Genomic DNA, 11,353 nt, shown 5'->3' with positions numbered 1-11,353 from the left:
GAGGGAGTGTGTGGGTGAGTGTGTGAGAGTGAGGGAGTGTGTGGGTGAGTGTGTGAGAGTGAGGGAGTGTGTGGGTGAGTGTGTGAGAGTGAGGGAGTGTGTGGGTGAGTGTGTGAGTGAGGGAGTGTGTGGGTGAGTGTGTGAGAGTGAGGGAGTGTGTGGGTGAGTGTGTGAGTGATGGAGTGTGTGTGGGTGAGTGTGAGTGATTGAATAAGCGAGTGAGTGACTATTTGAGTGTGTGTGAATAAGTGTGATGGTGGGTGAGTGAGTGTGTGCTCCGGGTGGACGGACAGTCAGGGATTTGGACCCGAGGCGCGGGTTGGGATCGGGGGCCCTATTAATCAAAATTATCTAAAAAATGATTATAAAAAAATTGGTTTATTATCAAATGCAAAGATTATTATTATTATTATTGATGACGAGTTATGTCAGATATCCGACAAAAGCAGTTCGGAGCCGCCCAAGATGGACAATAATAATCATAATAATATTCCCGGGGTCTGACCCGGCGCCCGATCACGTCGTCGAGACGCCTCGAAGCCCTTCGCGGGGGCGCGCTGTGAAGTGTAGTGACTGTGTGCCTCGTGGCCCGGCGACTTCCCCCACAAAACAGCGCCACGTTCCCGGTGCGAGATTCCTGGCACGAGAGACGAAGGGAACACAATGGAACGACGACTGGGATCCGCCGTCAAACAGTGCGGTTTTTTTTTTTTTTTACGAACGGCTTTGATGGAAACTGGAGTTGGTGTATTATTGATGAGAAAGCGGCTGTTTCGTTGCGCTCCAATTTAGGTTTATTTCGATTGCTCAACCAACGGGAGACGCAATAACGCAGTTTAGTTCATTGCTTTCCACTGACCAGGGATCTCGCTGTTTAACCCCGTGCTGCCTGCGCCGGACTCTCAGCCGTCCGGGGCCACAGCAATCCCTGCATTTGAAACCGCGCCCTTATCACTTCGAGGCGTCTCGACTGCTTCGAAGTGTAGTGACTGCGGTTTTGGTGGGTGAAACGCAGCGAAACGGTGTCCCACGAATCAGTGGCGGAATGAGTGGGCGACCGGTTTTGTTTGGGCGACTGTCGGCCGGGACGCCCGGAGAGAGAGAGACTTTTCAAGCAGCGCCATCTTTAACATCCCCCCAAACAGATAGCCAAGACCTCCATTAACCCCCAACAGTGCAGCCCCCACCCACCCCAGCGCTACACTGGAGTGATTCCAAGCCACGATACGGGGGGGTGGGGGGGGCTTCACAGCGCGGAGCGACAGAGACAAACACAGACACACGCACACACACACACACACACAGGAAAGAGAATAGAGAGACATAGACGGTTCATAATAACAATAATAATAATCCCCGGCGCCTGATCACGTCTTCAAGACGTCTCAAAGCGCTTCACGGGACACGCTGTAAAGTGTAGTGACTGTGTTTTATGGGCGAAACGCGGCAGCCGATTGCGCCACCCGGCGACGTCCCCACAAACAGCCGTGGGGTTGAAGCCACCGAATTATTATTATTATTGTCGGTTTGTTTTAAAGGAATTCCTACCCCTGGAAAGCGATTCCCCCAATCGAATAACAAGTGGGTTCCCACTGACTGCTGGTAAACAGGCGCGTGTGTGTGTGTGTGGGGGGGGGGGGGGCGGGGGGGGGGGAGTAAGGAAACTCGCCCATCATTTCGCCCTAACCTGACCCGCCCGGGAGTCGAGCCCAGGTCCTCTGGCTCGCGAGGCGAGGGCCCTACCCCTGAGCTACAGGGAGAGACGCCAGGATTACTGACGCACACACACACACACACACACGTTTAGTAAAGTCTTTTTCCACTTAACAGGTGACCAGACGGTGGCGAAGGACAGACAAAAGCACTTTGTAACCAGAGAGAGAGAGAGAGAGAGAGAGGGAGAGCCGTATTCGATAAATAATTCAGTGGAGCCTCGGGGGGGGAAATTGGGTTGAGAAGCCATCAACTAAAAAGGAACAGGTGCCTCGTGATTGTAAGGCCTTATTGTCTGCAGCTCACCCCCCGGCCCCCCCACCCCCGTCATCAATGCTGTTAATTTAATGAGCTTTTGAGGATATTTCCCCGAAATGTTCCCCCTTCTTGTGGTTGTAATTTGGTTAATTAACTTCTTCCATCCTCCCCTCCTCCAAACCCCATCCTTCCAATTTTCCCCTCTCCCCACACATCCCTCCCTCCCTCCCTCCCTCCCCACGTCCTTCTGACTCCCCCCATCGCTCTCTCCCATTCCCCCCTCCCATTTGCGGGTCGGGTGTGGGCATGAGTTCAAGGGAGTTTTATTATTGATAATAACAATCCCAGGGTTTGACCCGGCGCCTGATCACGTCGTCGAGACGTCTCAAAGCGCTTCGCAGGATATACTGTCAAGTGTAGTGACTTGCCGGGAGTTCTCTCGATGCTCCGTGGTGCCTCACTCCGCAGTGTTCCCGGCTACAGACAACTCCCGAGCCGCGAAAATCCGGGGGGGGGGGAAAGCTCCTCTTACAGTCACTACACATGCGAACCTCCACAGACCCCAAGAGAGTTCAGACGTCTTTCCTGTGTCGCCGGTTGGGCCCGATGTACTCGAGGGGAGAATGCTGGGGCTTGTCGATCACCTCTCGCCCTCCCAGGTAGCTCTGCAGGGCTTTCGGGACCTGCACCGTTCCGTCCTGTCCAGGGAGGGAATGGGTTAATAATAACAACAACCCCCGGGGTTTGACCCGGCGCCTGATCGTGTCGTCGAGACGTCTCAAAGCGCTTCACGGGACACGCTGTGCGGTGTAGTGACTGTGCGTTTTGTGGGCTAAATAATAATAAATAGTACTGTGTCTCTCTCTCTCTCTCTAAGACCTTTGTCTCCGCCTTTCTCTCTCGCATCGAGCGAGTGTCTCAGACCTTTCCAAGCGCTCAGGGAAGCTCCCCCCCACTCCCCCCACCCCCCGTGAGGGGGCTCTGTATAAACACAAGTAGTTGTTGTTGTTTACCTGCAGCTGATTGGCCTCCAGAATGGCGATGAGAGTGCGAGGCACAGCACAGGCGGTGGCGTTAACCTGGGAGTCGGCAGAGAGAGGAGACACGTCACAGCGAGACACACAGCGAAACCCAGAGAGAAGGACAATCAGAGAATCACTGCGTCGTAGAATCTCACAGGGAGTGGGGGTGAGAGGAGAGAGAGAGCGCCAGTGGGGGGGGAGCGAGCCCCAGCACAGACACGATGGGGGGTGGGCAGAGAGAGAGAGACAGAGAGAGAGCGAGAGCAGGGAGGGGGGGGTAGAGTACAGAGACGTACGTACAGTGTGAGCGTATTTTAATCGTGTCTGTCTGTCCCGATACATGATGTTCAGCCGTCTGCTCTGGTAGTCGGTGCAGTTGGAAGCGCTTGAGATCTGAGAGGAAGGGAATCAGACAACAGCGGATGTGGGACCAACGTCAGAATCATCCTCACCCGACAGACACCCAGTACTCAGGCCACCGAGACATCCCAGTGCCCAGGACCACCGAACAACAACAACAACATTACGTTTGTATAGCGCCTTCCACGTCGGGAGGACGTCCCACTGAACCACAGTCACTGCGTGCTTTGGGTTCGAGAGGATCCGGGTTCGATTCCCGGACGGGTCAGGTCCGGGCGAGACCATCAATCCACGACTGTCTGTGGGGACGTCACTGGGCGCAAACACACAGTCACTACACTTTATAGTGTATCCTGTGAAGCGCTTTGGCGCTGGGCCAAATGCCAGGATTATTGTTAAATGTACACAGTGCCTTTCACGCCCCCAGTCCCAGCCCCCCACCCGCCCCCCGCCCCTGCCCCCAACCCCAGTGCCCACCTCTCCATATTTGCCCCTCCCGGGCATCCAGGCTTCAATATCAAGCTTGCGGTAGGCGGGCAGCCCGAGCTCCTCGGTTGGCATGTCCAGTACCCTGCGGGAGAGAACCACACAAGACATTTTTATCATAGGGTTCTCTGTAGCTCAGGGGTTAGACCCCTCGCCTCGGAAGCCAGAGGGTTCTAATCAAATACAAGGATTGTTATTATTATTATTATTTTCAGACAATCCCCCGCGGATTGTTGTTAATGATGACCCACTTGTAATGGAGGCCGAGGTCGGAGAAGATTTCTTTCTGGATGTCCACAAAGTGAGCCAACAGCTCCCGACTCTCCCCCCCGGTCTCCGCTGCCGTTACCCCAAACATCTCTACCTGAGGACAACACAAAATGAGATTGTCCCGAGGCACTGGACACTCAGGGATTTGCACCCGAGCTGGAGGGGGGGGGGGGGGGGGGGGGAGGGGGCGAAGCTGGTGGCAGGAGGGTTGGCTGAAGACTCAGTCGGTCATAGAGGGTCTTAAGACGGGCCTTGGAGGAGATGGGGGGGGGGGGGGAGAGAGAGAGACGCAAACCTTGGTGAAGTGGTGGACCCTGTACAAACCCCTAGGGTCTCGGCCCCTATCCGTCTCCGCTCTGTAGCAGGTGCTGGAGCAAACCAGTCTGAGAGGGGAAGGGATTTCAGTTAATAATTCGCTCGTTCACTCACTCCGGATTCTCCCAAATTCGTTCAGGTACTGCGGGGGTCAGAGAACCTCTCCTCTCCTCGCAAGCAAGAGGACCCGGGTTCCATTCCCGACACACACACAGTCACACACACAGTCACACACACAGACACACACACAGTCACACACACCTCTGTTTACCAGCGGTCAGTAGGAACCCGGTTGTTAGTCGATCGGTGGTGTAATAATCCCCTCAATAAAATTATTATAATAAATCTGAAGACGAAGGCACTTTAATTCAAACAAAAAAAATGCATCGCCCCCTTGTGACCGTGTGTTATCATCTCAACAACAACAACAACAGGACATTTACACTTGTCTTTCACGTCGGGAAGACGTCCCAAGTCGCTGGACAGTCAGGGGTTTGGACCCGAGTTGGGGGTCGGGATCAGGAGGGGGTGGAGAGCAGGGGTTGGGTGGGGGGGGGGTGTGGGGGGTACGAGGGTGATGAAAGTGCGGTTGGTCGAAGAGGACTGTCTTGAAGGAGGCGAGGGAGGGAGGGAGGGAGGGAGGGAGGGAGGGAGGGAGTTACCTGAGAGGCAGGTCCTTCAAGCTCACAGCGTGGTCCATGAAGTAACCTGTGGGGCCGGAGAGTCAGACAGAGTCAGGAGAGGCCGACCCGAGGCAACGGGAACGAGAACACACCGACAATTCACAGCCATCTACACAGACACGGACTGACTGCCCCGACTGGGTCCGTGCCAGAGTTCATAGTGGTTAGAGCCCTCACCTCGTACAGCCAGAGGACCCGGGTTCGATTCCCGGGCGGGTCAGGTCAGGGCGAAACCTTAGGGCAAGTTTCCTTATTCACCCCCCACCCCCCCTCCCCACACACACATATACGCACAGACATACACACACCTGTGTTTATGTAGTAGTAAATAGGAATTCAGGTGCAATAATTTTCTAAGGATAACAATCCCTTCAAAAAAAATATGGTCACTCAACCCACGGCTGTTTGTGGGGACGTTGCTGTGCTCAATTGGCTGCTGCATTTCACCCACAAAACACACAGTCACTACACTGTACAGCCCATCCTGTGAATCGCTTTTGAGACGTTTCGACGACGTGATCAGGCGCCGGGTCAAACGCCAGAATTATTATTATTATTATTATTACCTGCAATGCCCACCTCCGCAGTTCCTGCCAAGTTAAGGTCCTCGTAACAGGTCGGGTCGAGCCGGTAAACCTGAGAAGCCTTGGCTCCAGGCGGCATTCCACAGCCTTCCTACAAACCACAGGTCCTCACGTTAATCTTTGGATAGAACTGTAGCTCAGGGGTTAGACCCCTCGCCTCGCACCCCACAGCCCCTGTAGCTCAGGGGTTAGACCCCTCGCCCCCCACCCCACAGCCCCTGTAGCTCAGGGGTTAGACCCCTCGCCTCGCACCCCACAGCCCCTGTAGCTCAAGGGTTAGACCCCTCGCCTCGCAAGCCGGAGGCCCCGGGTTCGATTCCCGGGCGGGTCAGGTCAGGGCAAGTTTCCTTACTATAGATCTGAGCAGGAGAACTGTACGTAAACGGCTGAGTACTTACAAACACAACACCTTTCATCATGTCCGGAACACTTATTGAAACAAATCCCTGAAGGAGGAAAACAGATAAATAAAAATCAACGACAACAATAAGAAATAATCCTAAATCCTAGAGGATCCCAAACAACAATAACAAGAGTGACTTGGAGTTAACTTGTGCCCTTCCCCTGGACTCCCGTCCCCGAACACTTGACAGTGGTAATCGCACTTCCCTCCCTGCCATTGGCAGTCTGGGCATTCAGCATCTCTGCCATCACGCTCTGGAACTCTAAGCTGTGATTCCTCTGCTTCACTCCCTCTCTCGCCTCCTTCAAATCCCGTCTAAAGACCTTCCTCTTCGACCGTGCCTTCGGCCACCCTCCCATCCCCCTGCACCCTTCCTGACCCCAACTCCCAGCTTGGGTTCAAAAACTCCGGACTGTCCAGCGACCTTGGACGGCTTTCCCAACGTGAGGGGTCTGTACAAGTTTCTGTCGTTGTTGTTGTTCATTGGAAAGCCCACAAAATACACTCAAAACACAGTCACTACACTTTACAGCGGATCCTGTGAAGCGCTTCGAGGTGTCTTGGCGATGTGAGAAGGCGGTGCACCAAACACGAGGATTATTAGAATTTATTATTATTATTATAATATCGCCCGCACAATGCAAAATGTCTGCCCTGAACGGATGACTTCCAGGTCAGCCGATCGCAGTCCCTCGTCGCGCACGGTTGACCCCCGGAAGTCGGCCGTTTTGGCCGGTTGGTCACCGCGGCTCACCTTGTCGAGAAGCTTCCGCACCGTGAACTGCACCAGAGCCAGCTGGAGCTCGCTGCCCGCTCCGCGCAGGTAGTAGGACCTGTGGCCGGAGATGTGCGACAAGCGCCTGGCAACAACACAGTAACAAAATGCACAGTCACTACACCGCACGGCGTGGCCCGCGAAGCGCTTTGGGACGTCTCGAAGACGTGATGAGGCGCCGGGTCAAACGCCGGGATTGTTATCATTATTATTATTATTAAACCAGCGGATTATTTTCTGGTGTTAAAAGCACACGACAACTTGAGAAATAATTGGAAGAAGTGACAAAGGAATGTCATCTCTCTCTCTGTCTCCCTCTCTCTCTGTGTCTCTCTCTCTCTCTCTGTCTCCCTCTCTCTCTCTCTGTCTCCCTCTCTCCCTCTCTCTCTCTCTGTGTCTCTCTCTCTCTGTGTGTCTCTCTCTCTCTCTCTGTCTCCCTCTCTCTCTCTGTGTCTCTCTCTCTCTCTCTCTCTGTGTCTCTCTCTGTCTCCCTCTCTCTCTCTCTGTGTGTCTCTCTCTCTCTCTGTCTCTCTCTCTCTCTCTGTGTGTCTCTCTCTCTCTGTCTCTCTCTGTCTCTCTCTCTGTCTCTCTCTCTGAGGCTGATCTATACTAATCCTGTGATAATCTTGTGTTAAGCTCAAATCTTTCATTGGGAGGATGAGCTTTCCGGTATTTTTTGCTGACGTGTTACTGATTCCATGGAAAACAAATGTACAAAATTGCACGCAGCCCGTGTGCACGCACACACGCACACAGACCCCTGCCATATGCGCTCACAGCAGCTTACAAGCACACACCCCGCGTGCATATACTGTAACAGGCCGACACACACGTGTCTGAAAACACACACACACACCTCACACAAACTTACACGCACCTCGTACATATACACACACACACAGCTACCTTGCACACTTATACACACACACACACACACACACGCGCAAACACACCCGCAGAGCAGTGCCCCGTCGGGTGTCCTGCCCGAGGGCAACTCATCCGTTATTTTTGGTCTATCGACAGAGGCTCATACAACATTCATGCCTTTGCCTTTGATGGGAAAAGGCAGCCAATCGCTTAATGTAGGGCGTTGGCGGCACTTTGACTGATTGCCATTTGTTCACCTAAAGACGAGCAGTTGGAAGCAGAATTATTCCCTCTCCTCCCAACACGTTCCCGACAGTCAGTAGGAACCCGCGTGTTAGTCGATTCGGGGAATCGCTTTTCCAGGGGTAATAATCCCTTAAAAAAATAGCAGCAATAATAACTTTGGTCACTCAATCCACGGCCGTTTGCGGGGACATCGCTGGGCACAACTGGCTTGCCAGATTTCACCCACAAAATGCACAGTCACTGCACTTTACAGTGTACCCTGTGAAGCGCTTTGAGACGTCTGGAAGACACGATAAAGCGCTGTAGCAAAGGCGAGGGTTATCATCGCGGTTATTACTGCCCTGTGCGGTGGCCACACTTCCCTTAATAGCTTTTAATGGTCATAAAAAAATGCTGAGATCTTTCCTTACGTTCCCTACAGTCTAATACAAGTCAAACACTTAGGGGGAAGGGATTGCTCGCGGTTGTCACCTCTGTCTGATGATGTCCAAGTCTTCGCCAATCTCCAAATGGCCCTTGATATTAAAATTGAACACTGGAAGACAAAAAAGGAAAAAGCCTCAAATTTGGCCTCACAGGGTAGGCTGACCCTCCAGTGCAGTGGGGACTAGTTGGGGTAAAAGCGGGGGGAGTGGGGACTAGTTGGGGTAAGAGCGGGGGGAGTGGGGCTAATTAGTGGCTCCTCCAAAGAGCCAGCACAGGCTCGATGGGCCGAATGGCCTCCTCCGGTGCTGTCAGGTTCTACGATTCTCTGTAGCTAACTGGGAGGTTTCTCACCTGGTTTCTCGCCTATCACCTCCATAACACGAGCTTGACTCTCATCACCCACCGGCTGCAAAGAGAAACAAAGACAAAATCATCACCAACACATTGGATTTGTAGCTCAGGGGTTAGACCCCTCCCCTCGCACCCCACAGCCCCTGTAGCTCAGGGGTTAGACCCCTCCCCTCGCACCCCACAGCCCCTGTAGCTCAGGGGTTAGACCCCCCCCTCGCACCCCACAGCTCCTGTAGCTCAGGGGTTAGACCCCCCCCCTCGCACCCCACAGCCCCTGTAGCTCAGGGGTTAGACCCCCCCCCTCGCACCCCACAGCCCCTGGAGCTCAGGGGTTAGACCCCTCGCCTCGTTAGCCAGAGGACACAGGTTCGATTCCCAACCGAGCAGGTCAGGGCGAAACTTTAGGCAACTTTCCTTACTCCACAGACACACACACACACACACGCCTCTGTTAACCGGCAGTCAGTAGGAACCCGCTTGTTAGTCGATTTGGAGATCACTTTTCTGGGGCGTAATAAATCTCTCAAAAAATAATAATAATAATAATAGTTGAGGCAAATAGCACAGATGTATGTATTTAAGGGGAAGCTGGAGAGGTACATGAGGGAGAAAGGAATAGAAGGTTCTGTTCGAAGGCTCAGTTGAGGAAGGGCGGGAGGAGGCTCACGTGGAGCATAAACATGATAAGGCGCCGGGTCAAACGCCAGGATTATTATTATTATTATTATCCATCACTTCCTTACCACGTTCGGGTGAGTTTGGTTCGGGATCTTCAAGGCTTTCAGATAAAAGCGTTCATCCAGCTGGCTCTCCTCCGGATACAACCCGTTGAGCTCCTCACGTATTTCCTTCCCTCGTTGGCGAAGCTTCAGGAACTCGGGATGCTGAATAAGAAGCGTGGGGCGGGGGGGGGGCGGGGGTTGGGGAGGGGGGGGAAGAGAGTAAAAAGTTTTACGAGGGGCAACTGCATCCCGCTTACCTTCCCTATCTTCAACCGTGCCTTCGGTCACCCTCCCACCCCCACCCTCCACCCCTCCCGATCCCGACCCCCGGCTCGGACCTGAATCCCTGATTGCCCAACACCCGACGTGAAGGGGATTTGAAAGTGACTTACCGAAGGCAGTGCTCGCTGGCCAGACTCCGGCTGCAAAGGAGGTTTGGGAATAATAAAACAGTAATAATAATCCCGGCGCCCGGTCACGTCTTCGAGACGTCTCGACGCACTTCGCAGGACGCGCTGTAAAGTGTGGTGACTGTGTGTTGTGTTTTGGGGGCCAAACGCGGCGGCCGATCGCGCCCAGCGATGTTCCCACAAACAGCCCTGGGGTACAGGGGCTGTGTGGTGCGAGGGGAGGAGGGGTCTAACCCCTGAGCTACAGGGGCTGTGGGGTGCGAGGGGAGGGGTCTAACCCCTGAGCTACAGGGGCTGTGGGGTGCGAGGGGAGGGGTCTAACCCCTGAGCTACAGGGGCTGTGGGGTGCGAGGGGGGAGGGGTCTGACCAGAAGGGCTTTGATTCGATCGCTGATTTCTCGCTTTTCCTTCTCCAACGTCTCTATCTTCTGTCTGACTTCCCGCAGCTGTTCCCATGTGACCACCTGTCAGAGACAGAGCGTTTGCCGTCGTCGTTATTCGACACACAGCGTCTTCCAGACGTCTCAGAGCGCTTCACGGGACACGCCGCACAGTGTTAGCGACCGTGTATTTTGTGGGCGAAAGGCGGCAGCCGATCGCGCCCAACGACGTCCCCCACAGACGGTTGTGGAGCGACTGACCTTATTTGGGGGGGGGGCGGAGTGGGGGAATTGTCGGCCGGGACACCTCGAGGGAGAACAGCGCCGCACGAGCACAACACGTTCAAATCCCGCCCTGAAGCCCTTACATTTTTCGACGGCGCTCACGGTCACCCCCTCCCTCCTCTCCCTCCCCGCCCCCCACCCCGTGGCTCAGGGTCGGACTCCGCCACTGTCAGGCGCCCCCCCCGCCGGCGACGCCACCCACCGCCTGATGGCGGGCGCCACCCAAACTCAAGCTTTGCCGCGGCGGGCCGGGTGCGGCCCGCGGGCCGCCGCTTGACCCACCACGTCGCGCAGGTCCCGGCCGCTCAGCTCCCCCTTGCGGCTCTCCACGTTGGCCACGGCGGCGTCGGTGCGCGCGCAGACGTGCTCCATGTCCAGGGCCGGCCGCGCCGAGTAACCGCCCCGCACGTGCTCGTACAGGCTGCTCCGGGCGCAGTGAGCGCGCCCCGCGAGCCCGGCCACCCGCGGGCGGCCGCCGGGCCCGAGGGAAGCCGCCGGGCGGACCGAGGGCGGCAGCAAGAGCGGCGCCCAGCGGCGGCAGCAGCGGCGCGCCGCCATGTTGGCGACCTTTCACCTCCCGCGCCTGCGCAGTGCGCTCGAGGTCGGCGCCGCTCTGATCACGTGCGAGGAGCGGTGGGTGGGGCGTGTGTGTGTGTGTGTGGGGGAGGGGAGGAGCGAGCGGCGTCACGTGTGTATGGGAGGGGGTGGCGGGTTCACCTGGGAGGGCGCTCATTTGGCGTCACGTGGCGGTGGCGGATGTGGGCCCGCGGCGGCTTCAACCGGAAGCGGTCACCACC

The 11,353-nt window shown here is 55.5% G+C and overlaps 1 protein-coding gene across 1 annotated transcript; it reads right to left on the bottom strand.

Moving 5' to 3' along the window:
• Positions 1 to 2,400: 2,400 nt before the first annotated feature.
• Positions 2,401 to 11,131, bottom strand: sars2 (seryl-tRNA synthetase 2, mitochondrial). The gene is made up of 16 exons (XM_042345428.1): positions 10,839 to 11,131; positions 10,260 to 10,355; positions 9,874 to 9,903; positions 9,503 to 9,643; positions 8,760 to 8,814; positions 8,454 to 8,517; positions 6,849 to 6,954; positions 6,090 to 6,137; positions 5,674 to 5,782; positions 5,087 to 5,132; positions 4,405 to 4,492; positions 4,091 to 4,203; positions 3,831 to 3,924; positions 3,294 to 3,386; positions 2,985 to 3,050; positions 2,401 to 2,669 (listed from the first exon to the last, which is right to left on the bottom strand). The coding sequence occupies exons 1-16, from the start codon at positions 11,112 to 11,114 to the stop codon at positions 2,544 to 2,546; spliced, it is 1,551 nt and encodes a 516-aa protein (XP_042201362.1). The 5' UTR covers positions 11,115 to 11,131; the 3' UTR covers positions 2,401 to 2,543.
• Between the last annotated feature and the right edge of the window lie 222 nt (positions 11,132 to 11,353).

Source organism: Callorhinchus milii, unplaced genomic scaffold (genome assembly GCF_018977255.1).
Source record: "Callorhinchus milii isolate IMCB2004 unplaced genomic scaffold, IMCB_Cmil_1.0 Scaffold45, whole genome shotgun sequence".
NCBI classification, from domain to species: Eukaryota; Metazoa; Chordata; class Chondrichthyes; order Chimaeriformes; family Callorhinchidae; genus Callorhinchus; species Callorhinchus milii.
The sequence above is the reverse complement of the archived record's forward strand: the minus strand, read 5'-3'. Positions and strand labels throughout refer to the sequence as shown.

Excerpts from the sequence above, each read along its gene's own strand:
- sars2 (XM_042345428.1), bottom strand. The coding sequence starts at position 11,114 with ATGGCGGCGCGCCGCTGCTGCCGCCGCTGGGCGCCGCTCTTGCTGCCG. Across the intron at positions 6,955-8,453 it reads TTGGACATCATCAGACAGAG|GCGCTTGTCGCACATCTCCG; the intron begins GTGACAACCGCG and ends TGTTGTTGCCAG. Across the intron at positions 2,670-2,984 it reads TGGAGGCCAATCAGCTGCAG|GACGGAACGGTGCAGGTCCC; the intron begins GTAAACAACAAC and ends CTCCCTGGACAG.